This window comes from Dipteris shenzhenensis, chromosome 6 (assembly GCF_047967505.1).
Source record: "Dipteris shenzhenensis isolate YYH24624 ecotype China chromosome 6, Dip_SZ_1.0, whole genome shotgun sequence".
Taxonomy (NCBI): domain Eukaryota; kingdom Viridiplantae; phylum Streptophyta; class Polypodiopsida; order Gleicheniales; family Dipteridaceae; genus Dipteris; species Dipteris shenzhenensis.
In genome coordinates, this window is record NC_141601.1 from 36496675 (window position 1) to 36515737 (window position 19063).

At 37.2% G+C, this 19063-nt stretch overlaps 1 protein-coding gene across 2 annotated transcripts in view; it reads left to right on the plus strand.

Annotated features, from left to right (window-relative positions):
* The first annotated feature begins 12277 nt into the window (after positions 1 to 12277).
* Positions 12278 to 19063, plus strand: part of LOC147901125 (copper transport protein ATX1-like) — a 193707-nt gene continuing 186921 nt past the window's right edge. The window contains exons 1-3 of one of the 2 annotated variants that reach the window (XR_015541199.1): positions 12278 to 12407; positions 12577 to 12664; positions 12776 to 13061. Coding sequence is in view for 1 of the 2 variants with exons in the window: in XM_087376200.1 (XP_087232326.1) it covers positions 12399 to 12407; positions 12577 to 12664; positions 12776 to 12996 (318 nt within the window). In the remaining variant the exon portion in view is untranslated. Of the gene's footprint in view, positions 12408 to 12576; positions 12665 to 12775; positions 13449 to 19063 lie in introns of those variants that run through there. The other variant, XM_087376200.1, reaches the window with a different exon arrangement.

The window sequence follows — 19063 nt, forward strand, 5'->3', positions numbered from 1 at the left end:
AATGGTTCACTTTACTACTTGGATTTCATTGACAAATTTTGCATATATTGTTGGGTCTACTTTCTGAAAGAGAAATCTACAGTCTTTTCCAAATTTCAAAAAATCAAAGCCATGGTAGAGAAACAGATAGGCAAAAAGATCAAAGTCATGAGATCAGACAAAGGAGGTGAATACATGTCTTCAACATTCATGAACTTTTGAAAAAATAATGGCATTTGAACACAATTCACTTGTGCAGATACTCCTTAGCAGAACGCAAGAGTTGAAAGGAAAGAACGGTACTTTAGTAGACACTCAAGGGGGGGAGGGGGGGGGGCACCACTAAGAAATCCTAGGTATCACATGCATTCAAGGGGTATTAAAAAAACTCCTCAACTAAAAAGAAATTCCTAATAAAACCACCCCTCTTTACATATAAAGTAGTTAATTTTTTCTAAGGTTGAAGTAAAAATCCCCTCTTGTTCTTGTAAACCTATTAAACTTTTTCCAAAAGTGGAATTACAATACCCCTCCTTTTGAATGCATGTGGTACAATAAAATTTTGGGAGGTGAACCCCTCGAGAGCAAAGAGTGCTAGAGCAATGCTCAATGAGAAGCATCTTTAATTTAGTATTGGGTAGAAGTGATTACCATTGCAAAATACTTACTTAATTACTTTTGAAATATCTGATTCACTATATGACACCTTATGAATCATTCACTAGATAAAAACCACACATTTGGCATCTCGGGATGTTTGGTTGCATAGCATATGTCCACATAGATGATGATCATTGTAGAAAGTTGGATGTGAAGTCACAAAAATGCATCATGGTTAGCTACAGTGAAGAAAGCAAAGCATACAATTTGTATGATCACATCAACCGATATGTCATTATCTCCAAAGATGTAATCTTTGATGAGGAATCAAAATGGAAAACCTCAAATACACAGGAGATAGACACATCGATTACTCATTCACCTATAGAAAAGGTTGATGAAGAAGAGCAAGAATTGCTAGAGACACCCTGAGAAGAGTAGAAACTTAGATGGTCTACTAAGGAAAGCAGACCACTAGCAAGATTGAGATATGCTTAGAAAGGAAAAGAAATTCAGGTTGAAACTACAATTATGCTCTTATGACTACCATCATGGCCACAAAAGAGCCATTGTACTTTGAAGATGCAGTTAACAAGCTAGAATGGCAAAGTGCTATGAAATTAATAAAGAAATAGAAGCTTTGTACAAAAACAATACTTGGGAATTATTCTTCCTTCTACTAGGAAAGAAGGCCATAACAAACAAATGGGTTTTCAACGTGAAGTACAATCCAGATGGAAGCATTGAGAGATACAAAGTCAGACTAGCTACAAAAGGATTTGCACATCAATATAATTAGGATTATGATGAAACTTATGCTCTAGTAGCAAAGATGGATTCCATATGGTTCTTGATATCACTAGTGACACCCAATAGATGGAATGTGTACTAGCTAGATGTCAAGAATGCTTTTCTCAATGGTTACCTAAGAGAGGAACTCTACATGCAATAACCATAGGTTATGCTGAACTAGTAAAAGGGAATCAGGTTTGCCATCTCAAGAAAAGTCTCTATGGCTTAAAGCAAGCACCCAAAAGTTGGTACAATAGAATCAACAAGTATTTTGCTAATTTGAGATACATTAAGTCCAACACAAATCATACTCTCTACTAAAAATATCAAGGGGAAGACATTACTATCAAACTTTTGTATTTAGATGATCTGATTATGACATGAAGTAATGATATCTTTATCATCAAGCTCTCATCAAGCTAAAACAAAACTTATTTGCAGAGTTTGACATGAAAGATCTTGGACTTATGCACTCTTGTCTTGGAATTGAGTTCTAGAGAGACTCAGACATCACCTTCATGAGCCAGTAAAAATATGTGGACCATCCCTTGAAAAGTTTCATATGGAAGATTGTAAGATTGCAACCACTCCCATGGAATTGTGTTGGAGTAGCCTGGAGACAAGATGGAGAGACCAAGATGATGGAAAGGGGGTATTTATTCATGAGAGATATGCCCAATATATAGGCACAAGTTACATCCAAGAGTGAGATCATATGTGAGCTCAAGAGAGCATCTCTAGATCCACAATTATCTCTCAATCACACACCACACTACTAGATTCACTCATTCACACCTACTAGCTGACACATCATTAGCCACACCTATCTCAGGCACACCTGCACACACCATGTGTTCACACACTCACAACCATAGACCTTATGACCCTAGGTATGATCCCATTACATCAATTTGTTCTTCATTCCCCCCCACAAATTGATGACCTCATCCCTCAGCAGTAGTACATGGGATGCTCCATGGCTTGCCCACCATCATGTGGCAACACACATGGCCCCAACCTATGACTCACTCCTAGGATTCTTGGTTTACAACTGAGAGATAGACAATGACTATGCAAGGTAAAACATAAGACTAACAATCATTTAAGGGGGACATCCCAAGGCAGAGAACCCTTATTGACCACACACACAAAAATCTACTTTGAAGATGTGGGGAAATACCCCCCTTTGATGGCATATCTTGTCCTTTTCCTCCTCTTCCAAGCTACCATAGTGTGAGGTACATTGTCATCGGAGAGATTCTTGGTGTAGCCCTTCTTGTAACTCCTTTGCCCTTTGATCTTTCTTGCATCCCATATGCCTTCACATAAATCAAATAGGAAGAGAACCACACTCCTAGATTCACTCATTCACACCTACTAACTGACACATCATCAGTCACACCTATCTCAGGTAGAGCTACACACACCATGTGTTCACTCACAACCATAGACCTTATGACCCTAGGTATGATCCCATTACATCAATTTGTCCTTCAAATAGAGTTTGAAACTTACAAAAGATCTAGAAAAGCCTACAGTCAATGTTTCAACTAAATCTACTGTGGAGTTAGTCATTTGTGGTGTGCTCTCTACATGTGCCCTCTCTCCTCATCTCCACTCTTCTCCTCTCTGCTCTCCATATTTGTTCAAACGTTGCTAAAATTATTTTTTCTATTTCACACTCGACTTGTGAAGATGAATACATGCTAGATGACACACCGCTCGGTAGCTTTCTCCCAGTCAGCTCAATGAAATGGAAATTTAGAATCCTAAGGATTCTGTGACTGAGAATGTGAAAATGCCCAATCCCACAAGATCCTCAAAGCACTGATACATTGCATCCGAGCTAGTTCTCCTATTTCAAAGAAATGTTCTTTGAGTTGGTTTTGTGCTTATTGTGCATAGTCCATTTCTATCTACACTCTTATTGTTTTTTGTTACTTCTCATGTATTTAAACTTATATTTCATGTATTTTAACTTGTTAACTTTCATGAATTTATGTATAGTCCCACAATATTGTTTTTTATTAGTTTGCCATGTATTTAGCTTTGTCTTTCTATCCTTTCTTATAGGTGCTACTAAAAATGTACCCTCCAAAGAAGATAATTATATATATATATATATAAATGGGATCTTGCTAAAGAGGTGGTGGAAGAATGCTCCTCCACTGGCCGGATTCAAGGTTTCCCTATGCGGGCCATGTAATCAATACAATAGGATATGATTCTGGACATCACCCATTTCGGCTATTCATTGGAGAATTTTTTAGAAGGTATGGTGATACGGCTGATGATAAAAATGTTATTACATTTATGCTGGTTGATCCAGTGCTTGTAAACTGGTGGGATGTGATGCAGAGAATTGTGGGACTACCAATGGAACATGTTGACAAAAATACTTGCATTAAACCTGTTTTCTAAACACTATCTCCCATTCTATTGAAGTTGAATCCATGTTGTATATGGATATATTATTACATGATACAATGTCCCTTGGTCACCAATTATATATAACGAATCAATTTCATTTAATCATGTTGTTTCTTGTGATCTCTCTCTCTCTCTTTCTGTTGCAATCTTTTTATAGTGTTCAGTATCAAGTACAACTTTTCTTGTTTATCTAATAGTGTTTCTGTATCAAGTACTATTTTTTAATTAATGTTGCAGAATTACATAAAAAGGAGTGTTTCAACGTTCTTGTTTATCTATTAATGTTGTAGTATCAAGTAGAAAGGACAGAGAAAAAGCCATTTTCACAAAAGCTAGAGATAAAAACTATGCAATGTTTGTCAATGTGCTTGTTAGTATGGCTCTTGAGGGTCCCCTTTAGGGGCAAGGGCCATATTGACAAACACTTTGACAAATATTTATCATGTGTTTGTCAATATGGCCCTTGCTCCAAAGGGGACGCTTCAAGGACCATATTGACAAACATATTATGTTGATATAGTATCGATACTAACATAGTAATGATTATTAATATGTTGATTAGTACTAATGTTGATATGCTTATGTAGTACTATTGTAGTACTATCGTCAAAACTAATAGTGTCAATTTAGTACTAATTGTAAAATTATCGAATTGCTAAATCAATACTAATATGTTGTTTAGTACTAATGCTGATATGTTGATTTAGTACAAATTTAATACTGATATATCAAATTAGTATTGATATATCAAAGTTAATTTAGTACTAATATATCCTTACTAAATCAACACTAATATATTAACACTAAATTAGTACTAAATTAACATGAAAAGGGTAAGGATATATTAGTGCTAAATTAATCATGAAAAGAATGGTTCATAGTTTGTTGGATGGAGGCACCCGAGATGTATAGTACTGACAGAGAAAGGTGATGCTACTGGTGGGGTGGCAAGTTCTGTGTTCTAACTTGTCAAGCTTGATCCTCAAGTACTACTTAGAATCTATGTTCTAACTTGTCGGGCTCGATCCTCGAGTGATGTAAGATGCAAATTGAGCAGCACCACAGTGGCTTGGAATCTTCATTTCTCAAAATATACTCAAAAGACATGCATTCAGTGAATAGATCTCCCACGCAAGCATCTCTTTCTTGTTTCAAGATATGCTAAGTGTTGAAAATGAGCTGAAATGCACTCTTAGTTCAAAGTACAAAACTTCAATGAAGAAACCCAAATTTCTCACTCCCATCCCTCCAAAATTGAGAGTTGACTTTTATGGCTCCTTTGGAACATTGCACATGTTGCAGGCACACTCGCAAAAGGCTAGACTCCTTACAAGGCACGCCTTTAATCAAAAGGGGATAATTCACCTAATGAATCCTCATCATATGTAGGTCCCGCTATTGCACTATACGTGCACCAAAGGGCAAAGAAAAAAAAAAAAATCTACCCAATGGTAGCAATGGAGAATGCAGACATTCCTCCAATGGCACATTTTCTCAAGCTAATGGAAGACATGTGGCAGATCTACCAAGTGTCAACATGTGTCTTTTGAATGATCCTTGCCTTTCGTCAATATATTCAAAACTTGCAAGATTGATATTCTTGAGTGAAGATGGAACTTGGGAGAATGCATCATAGATGCAATCTTTGAAGCCTTGAGCAAAGGTCTAGTAATTGGGGGCTAGTAATTAGGCTATGTTCTCCCACGTACTCTATTCCAAGACCTCATTGTGTTTGATTGTATGATAATATATAGTCATAACAAAAGAGTTTGGTTTCAATGTTGCTTAGAAGGTGAATTAGTTGATGCATTTGGGCTAACTATTCATTGTTCGATCCATACAAGCCCAAAAATTTTATATCAAAGCAGGAGATGCCCTGATTGATAAGATTCGAGACCAACCTCAGGTTGGATGTTACATTTGCAAATGAGCATCTGGCTATTACAAATTACATTTGAAATGTCTTTCTTGAGTTGCAAGATGCTGTGTGCCCCTCTCATGATGGAGCTGCTATGCCCCCCTCTCAAGATGGAGCTACTGTGACCCCCTCTCAAGATGGATGAAAGGAGTGAAGAAGCTGTTTTATCCTATTTATCTTACCTCGACCTACATGCTTTTGTGCTTTTGGTTCTATAATAAAATATCCCTCTTTTTATTTGTGTGCCCTCTTTTTGGTTTAGAGATCTGTAGAATCAAGATCTATACATTAAAATTATAAACTGGCATTAGGATACATGATATGCTTTGATAACATAGATATGAATGTAGCGACTTTGTAATGGGTTAGGTAAAAGGATTGCATCTTTGTAATGGGTTAACTAAGAGGATTGCATCTTTCTCAGCATTAGCAAAAGACATTGTTATAATGATCAATGCCTCTTTTGTATAAAACACTAGAAACCAACTATAAGGCAATAGTAAATCAATAAAAAACATGCCAAAAATTGTATTATATCACTGTGTGATGAAAGAAGTACTAAAATGAAAGTGTTTGACATCCAAGTTGCATTTGCATATAGTCCTCTTTACTATCATGCAAACCGCACAATGAAATGTTTTCCAAGTTCTCTTCATGCACCTTTGGGGGGGCACAATACATTGTTCTATGGCCTTTAACCTTGTGCTTTACTTGCAACATCTAGAACTAGAAGTACCTAAATAGTACTAAATAGCACTGAGTCAGCCCCCTCCCATCATCCACTCCCCTTCAGCCCTCCTTCATAGCTCAGCCCTCCTTCACTCTAAGTTCTATACTATGATATGTCTTCAAAGTTGTAATTTTGTAGATCGTGGTATGTGTTATACACTATGTTTTAAGTTATAGGTAGGTTGTAGGCTGTGTAGGCTGTAGCATTCTAAATCTGTGTGCACTCAGCTCAAAACCCTTTTCTAACCCCCCCCTCTGATGACATGGAATTTTCCCATTTTAGCCCTCCTAAAAACCCCAAAACGTTTCCGTTTCCGTTTCCGTTTCCGTTTCCTATTTCCGTTTCCCCTAACTATGCTAGCTGTACACCCGGATCCCACCTATGTGTCATGAGCAAATACTACGTATTTCTGACGGCCTCATGAATGAAAGTTGCCATGCATCCCTGATTGGGTGAAAATATGATAGTAGGACCTAGATAGTACTAGATAGCATATGACAATCATACTTAGCATCTTAGAGAATATAATAGTACTAAATGGTACAAAATAACATATGATAGAAGTACCTAAATAGTACTAAATAAAACTGAGTAGCACATGATAGTGTGGTGAGAGAAGATGATAGTAGAATGTAAATAGGACTAAATAGCATATGGCAATGGTACTTAGTAGCTGAGAGTATGATAGAAGTACCTAAATAGTATTGAGTAGAATATAATAGTGGTGAGAGAATATGATAGTAGGACCTAAATAGTACTAAGATCCAGTGCCCACAAGGCCACAAATGTGCCTTTGGTGTGAGTTCTAGAGAAGCCTCAAATCCATTCTCTCGCATGAACCAAAAGGAGAGTCGCTCAAAACAAAGGAAAGTATTTAATGCATATATGGAGGAGCTAATGACCTAAAGGGAGTTGCATTATTGCAGAGCATTTTTATTGGCTACTCAGAGGCTCTAAATTGTGGGAGCAGCATTGAAGACAATGGTCAGAGCCAAATGGCATTCCTCTGTTGGCTGGATGCGAGATGGAGCACAAATGTTCAAAGTTGCAACCTCCAAAATGGAGGTGCATATTTGAGCATCAATGGCACTCCATCCTTGCATAAAAAATGCATGCCAGCTCCATCAATGGTGCATCATTTACCACGTGTGCACTAAATGATAGTAATACTTAGCATCTCTAATCAGAGAATATGATAATATGAAATGGTATAAAATAGCATATGATAGAAGTACCTAGATAGAACTAAAATAATACTGAGTAGCATATGACAGTGATGCGATAATATGAGAGTAGAACCTAAATAGTACTAAATAACATATGCCAATAATGCTTAGCATCTTAGAGAATATGATAGTACTAAATGGTACAAAATAGCATACGATAGAAGTACCTCGATAGTTAAAAAAAGTAATGAGTAGCACATGACAGTGGTGAGAGAATATGATAATAGAACATAAATAGTACTAAATAGGATATGAAAGTAATATTTAGCATCTCAGAGAATATGATAGTTACACTAAATAGCATGTGACAGAAGTACCAAAATAGTATTAAATAGTATTGAGTAACATATGATAGTGGTACATAGCATCTGAGAGTATGAGAATAGTACCTAGAGAGTACTAAATAGTACTGAGTAGCATATGACAGTGGTACATAGCATCTAAGAGTATGAGAATAGTTCCTAGAGAGTACTAAATTATAGTATTGAGTAGCATATGATAGTGGTACATAACATCTAGGAGTATGACAATAGTACTAAATGGTACTAGGAGTATGAAAATAGTACTAAATACCATATGATAGTAGTCAATGGAACCTTAATAGTGTTAAATAATACTAAATAAAACTAGCATATGACAATCATACTTAGCACCTAGCATATATCAATGGGTACTAAACAATACTAAAAGTACTAGTATTCATAAGATATATCCAAATAGAAGTAAGTAGTGGCACTAGCATATATTATAGTGGCATTTTAATGTTGTTTACTACTAAATAGTATTCAATAAAACTAAATAGTTTAAATATTATTAAATATTACTAACTAATAGCACTAGTACTTGTCAAGTAGAGGATGATACACCTCTGCAAAATAGGGGTGATGTACCTCTATAGACCTCTATAAGCTCCAAGTAGTGGGTATGGGATGTCATGCATACCGATTTGGGCTTGCAAACATCCTTCTTGTTTGGAGATGTGCCCTAGTGTTTTCTCTACAGAAGTCGATGATAGAATTAACCACCTTAGAAATCAATCAATTTTGCCTATGCCTCCGATTTCCATCAGCTCATTTGAAATTTTATCCTTTTATGTTTACACAATGCATCTTAAAATTGTGTGGTTGAATACCAAGGGATTACACTAATTGTTTTGTTACTGATATGTTGGCAATCATATGGAGCACAGCTCTCTTAACAAGCTAACTTATCAGCACTTTGCAAACCTTTGAAAACACCTAGTGAGGTCTTTAGGTTATCAACAATTTTTGTTGATATTGACTTCTTTGGAAATTTTGTCTCATTCACAACCTCTTTCATGTCTGGATGTCGTATAATCATGGTCAAAAAGTTTGCCTTTGCACTCGTCAAAGTTTTCTAGTCACTTGTTTAAAATGTCGCACAATTTCCAAGGTCATGTGTCACATGCTCCATTTGGATAACTTTAGTAGAGATGAACATGATTCTTCTTCACTTAACAAAACTATGTTAGATGGCTAGGCTAATGGGATGACATTGACGTCAGACTCCACTGCATTCGAAGTCGAATCAATCCTGCGCACAACCTTTCAATGGCTACACTTCAATGATCTATCTTGCACACAAATGAGGGGTTCAAAGGCTAATCTCAATAACTGACACCACGTATTGATGAGCTAGTACAAGCATGCTTGGTGAAGAAATATCATGTATTGGAGAGAGAATATCGCATCTGTTGAACCTTCTGGCACTGCTTTTGGATCACATGAAACAACAATAACTAGTGTGAGAGAGAGCTTAAGAGAGGGAGAGTGTAGAAAGGAGCAAGGAAGGGACCTATGCGAGATAACGATAGAGGGATTGGAAGCTTGCGAGTGAAAGAGACGAAGCTAGTGAGAGAACCACAGAGAGAGAGAGAGAGAGAGAGAGAGAGAGAGAGAGAGAGAGAGAGAGAGGGAGAGAGAGAGACTATTGGAGGGACATCAAGAAATAAAAAATCCTAATTGTGGGAGGGAACATTTGATTAGAGATCATAGAATCCTTGACGTGCGGGGAAGGATCTCTCATTTTACAAAATACTAGTATACTATTTAGTACTAAATGGCACCGAGAACTCCGCCGTTTTTTGCCAAAAAGAGTACTTTTTATATACATTGTAGTGTGCTTTCACCGTGGGGCACCAACTCAATATGTAATATGCGACTACCTTCTTCTAAAATCTACGGTATTGGGAGATAAGGTCCATATAGAATATGCATGGATTTTTTAAGAACATTTCAAATATGCAAGGGAAAAATATGAAAATCTCATGTCTCCCCTCCCACAAAATATGAGGTATATATCTTGAAATATATGCAACATTTTAAGATTTGTACATATTTTTCATAATATGTGAGGTCCAATGGGGGGGGTCTTTTGGATGAGAGGGGGGTGAAACAAAAAACACACTAAAATATGAAAACACATCTCTTTCAAATTAATATAGCTTTTTAATGTGTTGCCTAAATTTCAAGCTATAAGGACATATTTAAAGCTCTTTTAGTGTAAAACACAACCATGCTAATTTGAATAATTTATACTAATGGCATATTCATCTCATACTCAAAATTTTGAGAGGTATTATTACTAAAGGGAGTTGGTGCCCCAGGGCTTCCACCCATTTACAAAGGGATATCATTTTAATAAAGGTACATATTTGTATAGAAACAAGGTCTTTTAATCATATATTCACAGATAAGGGATTTAAAAAATAGGCCTTGAATGCACATGATATAAAGGGTTTTCATAGAGTGAGCCCCTTGAGTTAATGGCAGTGTATGAAATAGCATGGATTTTGTTTGAACATTGCATTGAAACCTTACTCAAGAGTGGGCCCTTGTAGCTTTGTTTGAAAATTTCATTGCAATAGATTGATGAATCTAAAAAAGGCAAAAAAACTCTCAAAGTTGCTACAAAAAAACTTGTCAACAAAATCTCCCCCACTCCATTCATTTGACATTGTTTACAAGTTCCCTAGCAAAATGCTCATGAGAGGTACATCACATAATTATACATTTTCAGAATTCATTGTGCCCTCAAGAGCACTTTAGTACTTTGAATATAATCTAGAAGAATTATCTGCATTTTGCATTGCACAAGATGAGGAGTTGCTTTCAAAGATGGAGTTCCATGTAGGACATCTAAGACTAAAGTTGGAGAAGAAAACATTAGGGGTTACACAAAATCTATCTACCAAAGTGTCCATGGATGGATCAAAGGAAAGAAGATTATTATTGACCCATAATTTTAAGAAAGACAAAAATACATTATCTCATAGTAGCTTGGGTTTGGGGAATATTGGAAAGCTTGGTGTGAATGCACTCCCGATGAAGTTTTGACATCATTAAACAATGATTCTAAGAGGCCAAAGGTTGGTGCATTGATAAAATTGCTTTGCTAGGGTCAAATCAATGAGATGTCTGATGAAAGGTCCAAGATGGCATCAAATGAGTTTATGCAGTTAATGGTGTAAAAAGTCGCATGCTACATGTTACATGGTACTCCTATCACCATCACAATTTTGCAATACCCTTGTCAAAACGCTCATGAGAACCAAATTAAGGGATAAAAAGTTTCATGTTTTTTGATGATTTGCCTACCTACGTCTTTTACTCTTTTAATGTTTGTACAGTTTAATGGTATCCTAAAGATTAGCTAATAAGTATACTTGTAGATTGTAACCATCAAAACAAAGTGGCAGCTTTTGATATATTTTATATCCATGAAAAGTCTTCAAACCATTGAGAAATTATGTGCCAATGTATGAAAGATATTTGCAATTATATTATAATATTATATTCATGAAAATAATATGTATAAATATTCACCATTTTATTATAATCAAATAATCTATATGGTCCTCTGAGGGTCCTCTAAGGGACACATGTACATATAGTGTATTTTATATGTCTCAACATTACTTAAGTGGCTTGGGCTAGAGTAAGAAAAAATTGAGCTAATGCTAATTGAACAATTAGGTAAATACATGATGTTAGACATTATGAGTAAGAAAGAGCTAATAAGCTTACATGAATTTAAGGATTAATTTTTAATTAAGAAGAGGCATTAATTGACATTATAAATATGTGTCTGAATGTGTGCAAAGCAAAGCTCTAGGAGTGATTATAGAGCTATTGGCTTGTGCATGTTTTCAATTCTCGAACTCTTATCCGTAAAAATTGCCTAAATCAATGTCATTGCACGATAGTTCAAATTTTGTAGAACCATAAAGGCTAATTAACATGATATTGTAATATGGTATACCAGCCTCGTTTCAAATTGAAAAAGGGCTACAAGGTAAAAACCCTTTGGAGAGAGGTTTGCTTGGGCCCTTATACTCACAAAATTCTCGAAAGTTCAAGTGGGAGTGTCAAGCACGTGGGACTCAATTTGATTTTGTCAAGTTGACGTGGTCTCTTCACGAGTTGTCGGGTCAAGAGGAAGGACTTCACGGTCAAGCTTCCTTTTCATGAACAGTTGAACTCTTGACTGAGATTCGGTTTCATCAACAGGCGAAGTTCCAGGAACCTTCACTGCAAGGAGAGTCCTTGCTCTCCACGTAATTTCCCTGGCCTTTTGCCGGCTACCCATGCTCACATTGTCCACTTAACATACGCCGCTGCTCGATAATCTACGTACCACCTCCTTCCGTTTCCTTGTTCTCTCTCTCTTCCTGCCCTCCAAGCTCGCTGCCCACTTCATCATCATGTCAGAGGTTCGCCTCCATATCATTTATACAATATGGCATCTCGAGTGTAATCGTTTTGATTCGTAGCGCGTTCATAAACCGTAGCCCTTAATCTTCCCCTCGCGTCTATACTTGTTTCAGTGAAGCTCCCTTGTCGATTGGTTATATACTTAACCTTTGTTTCCTTTCCTTGCAGTTGGAAAAACAAACCGTGTCATTCAAGGTTCCCATGCACTGCCCCGCATGCAATCACAAGATCTCCAATATTCTCCAAGATATGGACGGTGCGTTTCTTTCAGTTTAAATAACACTAAGTCTCATCACCACTTTCAGCAGGGTGCCGGTTTCTGATTTTGATCCATCTCACACGTTTTTGGCATGGATCTTTGTCGCAGACGTAGAATCATACAGTGTGAATTTCCCTGAGGAGAAAGTAACAGTGACGGGGAAGATTGATGTGGAGAGAGTGATGAGAAAGATCGCCAAGAAGACTCGCAAACACGTACAGATTTGGAAAGGCGGAGAGGAGAAGAGCGATTCTGAGACGAAGACGAAGCCATCCAACCCGTCGGAGAATTACTTCAGCGAGGAGAACCCCGACTGCCGAATCATGTGAAGGGAAGGCCCCGGCAATTACGTCTTGCTGGTAATATAAACACGTATGACAGAGAGAAATTTGTGAGATGCGTCTACGCGGAGGAGGAGCGGCAAATGAATATGAATATTGCAGTTGACTCGTGGTTCTCATCTAACAATCTGCAACAGAACAGAAAAGTCTACATGGTGCAGCTTTGGAAATGGTTTTGAAACATGGGATTAACTTTTATATGTGACATGATATTCAGTTGACAAGCTGATCTCATACCCAAAAAATTGCCATAAATCTCAAAAACTATGCGCACACATTTGGTCGCATAAATTCTAATGTTTGAACAAATAAGGCCTTTGTAAACTAGTATGCAGGTGGCAAAATGTTTCTTTTCTTTTTTGAAGGCACTACATCTATGGCTGGATAACAATCGCTTATACTTGAGTGCACAGGGCACTATTGGGAGACAAAGGAAATGAAGATGGTTGACAAGATTTAGATGCTTTCCTAAGAGTAGAATTTTGGTATGCTCGTTCCCAAATCAAAAGTTTACTTTTTGACACTATCCTTTCTCAATAAAATTATATTTACTCACACTATTATTTTGAACTAATAATGCAAAACTAGGAAACATAATTTGTACCTTACACTATATTGCAAAATCCTAGTATAAATATTTATTTTAAAGAAATTCAATCCCCTTTTAAGAACTAACTTTTTCTTAACTTATTAATAGTTTAAATATACAAAAAACCATGAAAATATTATATACATATATATATATATTATTATTCTTATATTATATTTATTTATTTCTATTTCTATTTATATTAATATAGTTAAGGTCTATGCATGAGATTAATTTACCATGAGAGTCTTCTAAAATCTCCAAGATTTAATAACGGTGTTAATAAACACCTTTTAGAGTTTTGGAACTCTAGAATCTCCAAGTCTTCGAATTAATAATGGTGCCAATAAACACCTTTCAAAGTTCCACAAAGCAATAGCAGTATAATCTTAAAGAACTTTATAAACACCTTGCAGTAGTTACAAATGTTTTTTAAGATGTGTTTGCACTAAGTGAAGCACACACCTTCAAATGATGCATCTTGATGGAGGGTGAAAGAGAGGGAAAGAAGGAAAGGGAGGGAAAGTGTTGAGGGGGAAAGAGAGGGAAAGAGAGGGGGAAGCCTTGGGGAAGGAAACAAGGTAAGGGAAGAGAGAGAGAGAGAGAGAGAGAGAGGGCACAAGAAGGGGAAGAGAGAGGGGGGGAGACAAAAGGGGAGGAGAGAGGGGAGGGGAGAGAAAGAGGGAGAGAGAGAGACAAGGGGGGGAGGGGAGGGGGAAGAGAGAGGAGAGAGGAGAGGGAATAGAAAGGGGAGGAGAGGTCTCTTGCACTGCCATGGCAGCAAGAATTTTAACACAAAAAAGGAGGAAGGGGGATGGGAGAGGGAAGGGGAGGGGAGAAATGATTTTTTTAAAAGAAATTTAAAAAGATAGGAGGAGAGGGAGGGGGTGGGTGATGGGGCGGCAGAAAAAAAAGGTATATATATATATGTATGTATGTATGTATATGTATATGTGTGTGTGTGTGTATATGTATGTATATATATATATATGTGTATATATATATATATATGTATATATATATACATACATATATATATATATATATACACGTATATATATACATGATAGCGCAATGAGGGTGGGGAGGTGTGGGAGAGGAGTAGGAAAGGGTGGGGAAGAAAGAGAGGGAGAGAGGAGAGGAGAAGGGGAAGGGGGAGAGAGAGGAAGGGGAAGAGAGAGGGAGAGAAGGGAGGAGAAAGGAGAGGGAGAGGGGGAAGGGAGCGCAACACGAGGGACAGGGAGAGAGAGAGGGGCAAGGGAGCGCAACGCGAGGGAGAGGGAGAGAGGAAGGGAGGGAAACATGATAGGGAAAAGAATAGATGAGTTACAGGAGAGGTGAGAGTCAATGTATAGCCCTCAAGGAATTCAAACTTCCCGCTCTTCCTTCTCTCCCCCCGCCACCTCTCTCTCTCTCTCTCTCTCTCTCTCTCTCCCCGCCCCCCTCTCCTTTCCCCTTTTCTTCCCCCCACCTCTCCTTCTCCCCTTCCTCCCCTAAGGTCATTATCTCCAAAGATGTAATCTTTGATGAGGAATCAGAATGGAAAACCTCAAACACACAGGAGATAGACTCATCGATTTCATAGTCATCTACAGAAAAGGTTGATGAAGAAGAGCAAGAATTGCCAAAAACACCGCGAGAAGAACCACAACTCAGATAGTCTACTAGGGAAAGTAGACCTCTAGCCAAATTGACATATGCTCAGAAAGGCAAAGCAATTCAGGTTAAAACAACCAACTATGCTCTTATGACTACCATCATGGCTACAGAAGAACCAGTGTACTTTGAAGATGCAGTAGACAAGCCAGAATGACAAACTGCTATGAATGAAGAAATGGACACTTTGTACAAGAATAATACTTGGGAATTATGTGACCTTCCACCATGAAAGAAGGCCATAGCAAACATTAAATGGGTTTACAAAGTGAAGTACAATCCAGATGGAAGCATTCAAAGATACAAAGCCAGACTAGTTGCAAAACGATTTGCAAAGCAGTATGGTCAGAAGCTGGAATGTGTATCAGCTCGATGTCAAGAATGCATTTCTCAATCATGGTTATCTAGACAAGGAAGTCTACATGCAACAACCAGCAAGTTATGTTGAACTAGGAAAAGAGAATCAGGTTTGCCATCTCAAGAAAAGTCTCTATGGCTTAAAGCAAGCATGCAGAAGTTGGTACATTAGAATCGACAAGTATTTTGTTGATCTAGTCTGAACTCTATATGTGTTAGTGCTATGCACATGTAATAGCATGATTTTCAGCCTGGCATCTCAACTCCCTCAAGATCAACATCATGAAGTAGGCCTTCCCTCAAGATGGTGATTCTGGGGTATTACATTCCATCACACCCCTTTAATGGGAATGTCTTTCCTCTATGTCAAACCAAGAGCTTGTCGGTGTTTCTTGAAAATCTCTTTATTGAGTGGTTTGGTAGAGATGTCTGCAACATTCTCTTTGCTATCACAATACTATAGTGTGATGTCACCAAGTAACACTCTTTCTCTGATGAAGTGCTCTCTGACATCAATGTGCTTTGTCTTGGAGTGGTATACTAGATTCTTAGCCAAAGCTTGAGCCGATTGATTATCACAGTATATTGTTGTTGGCTTTGATTCATCAAAGTAATCTATTTCTGACGATAGTCTTCTGAGCCATATAGCCTCACATGCACCTATAGTGAGTGCTCTATATTCTGGTTTAGTCGAAGACAAAGAAATAGTTGGTTGTTTATTTGACAACCATGATATAGCACCTTGACCAAGGAAAAATGCATATTCCTATGTTGATCTCCTAGTCTCATGATCTCTGGCATAGTCATTATCATAGTATCCATGCAACCATGGATGACTTCCTATGTATTCTATCCCAAATTGTCTTGTACCTCTGATGTATCTCAAGATTCTTTTGGTTGCATTCCACTGAGACTGTTTTGGATTTGCCATAAACTATGCTAGTGAACTTACTGCATAATAAATATATGGCCATGTGATAGTCAGATATATAAGAGATCCGATGAGTTTCCTATAGTACGTGTCATTGATTGTAGGCTTTTCTGAATCTCCAATAAGTTTCAAACCATGTTCCATGGGAGTGGCCGCAATCTTGCAATATGCCATATGAAACTTCTTCAGGAGACTGTTAACATATTTCAGCTAACTCATAAAGGTGCTATTTGAATCTCTCCAAAACTCAATACCAAGGCAATAGTGCATAAGTTCAAGATCTTTCATGTCAAACTCTGTAGATAAGTCTTGTTTCAATTCCTTGATGAAGCTATCCTAGGGATCTAGGCAGAGTATCCCAAAAAAGGAGGCTGGATTTTACCTCCCAGATTGTGTCCAACCAAAATCCTATACCAGGTAGAATCATCACTCCTTGTGTAAAGAGTCCTATTTCTTTGCTGGTTTTATGTTGACTGAATGTAGATACTATGTAAAGCAAAAGTGTGCTTGAGAAAGCAATTTTGCTTGTTGGAATTTTGTCCAATAAGCCAAATCTCTTTCTTGAGCTCAATTATTGTAGTAAAGGCATGGAGATTTTGCAATACCTCCTTTTTGCTTATGTTGAACATACACTTGAGGGTCTTGAGGTCACCTACCATATGCCAATGAACCTGGAAATCACCTTTGCCGACAACATGTAGATACCCTCCTTGGACTTGATCTTTAATAATTGTAGGTATTTCTATGCACTAAAATACCCAATCAAGAGTTTGGTGGTCCTCTGTCTTAACCTACCATTGAAAATACAATTGAAGATTCAAACATGAATAAATAAACTGTACTTCTAAAAAAACTACTTTCAATCCAAGTGTGTGCTTACCTCAAATGTGCCTAGCCACCAAATGTGCTTTCCTAATTGCACACTAAAGTGTTTTTAGTATGTTGTTGTAATTGAGGGACTAAGAGCTCTGTTTATTAGAGTGATGGTCACTCGTTCAATATTTTTCTCCTTAACAATTTCCTCGGGGGGATTACTATGTATAAACCCTATATATCGTGTGCATTCAAGGCCTATTTATAAAACCCCTTATTTGTAAAATTTTCATCAATAAAATGTACCCTTTTCCTATTCAATCTGTAAATTTTTTTCCAAAATCCTTTTAACAACACCCTTCTGTCTGTGAAAATGTGAGAAAAATGAAATTAAATATGCCTTTATAGTCACATATATTATTGAGTGAGCCCCCAAGACAATTTCACATTCGTCCAGCTTTATAACAAATTTCAAAAGCCACTGGTACTCTTCAAATGTCATTTAATAAAAACTCAACCATTCTCCTTTGCATGTGTTGAAGATCGACAAAAATGTTGTTAAAAGAGTTATATATAGTAGTCCCCTTGTCACTTTCATACACTCCTTCAATATGCATACAATTTCCAATACTTGGGTAAGAGGACACGTTTTATCCTCTGATCTTTCAAGGTTGTTGATACTGCATTGAAAATGTAAGTGTAACCTTTCTTTCTCACTCCAGTCTCATCAAGTGCCCCTTGGATTACATTCACACCAACTTTGTTTGTATCTACAAGCTACTACACAACATTGTGTTTGATTGTTTTCTTTTCTCCTCTAGCATACATTTTGCAATTGTCTTTAATAGTAAACCTTTCATTTTTTTAACTGCAAGGGCATTAGGATCAACATTTTCTTTTTGAGGCTCAAGAATTTTCCTACAACAAGAACAAAAAAAAGAGTTTTTCTAAGCTCTATTGCCATTATCATCGAGTAATCATTGTCTTGGTGTTGCATTCAAAATTGCAGGTAAAAGAAGACTTACCTTGCTTCCCAAACTCCATGCTTACACCATCCACTGCTAGCTTTCAAATTTGCAAGGTTACAAAATTTTCTATTTCTAAGTCTATCTACTAAGGGTGTGGCTTTTCTTGTAGCTTTCCTCAACATCCTCTTTGTCATGATGTGTTCTTCAGTTTCTTTCTACTACTTGTTGCAATTTCATTCATATATCTTGTAGGTGAAAGCCTTTGTACATCTCCAACATGGTCACAGATTGAGCTTTGAAATATCCAAGTAAGCCCTTATTGCCATCACCCACAAGCTTCAGTAGTGTTGTCGGATTGGGAAATGGAGGAGCAAAGTTATTGATTGGACATTTTGGGTGTAAATGCTTCCATCACACCTTATATCACACATTTTTGGGTGTGGAACCTTCCAACATTTTTGCACAGGTGCATACTCTTGTTCTAAGTCAATGTGGAGATGGTAAAGTCTCTTCTTGCTAGATTGTTCTTTAGCACCGTGGTCACATGTTGCCATTTTTTTGAGCAACGTTGTCCCATTGCTTCACACCCTTGTACACTTTTATAAACAAAGTGTTAGCAATGGACTTAGCATCATAAATCCATGTTAATCTTTCATGGGGATGTTCAAAATTCAAAAAACAAAGATTAAGGTTAGTTATGAGTTTCTGACCACATAATCTTGCAGCTTACATAAGTTAACA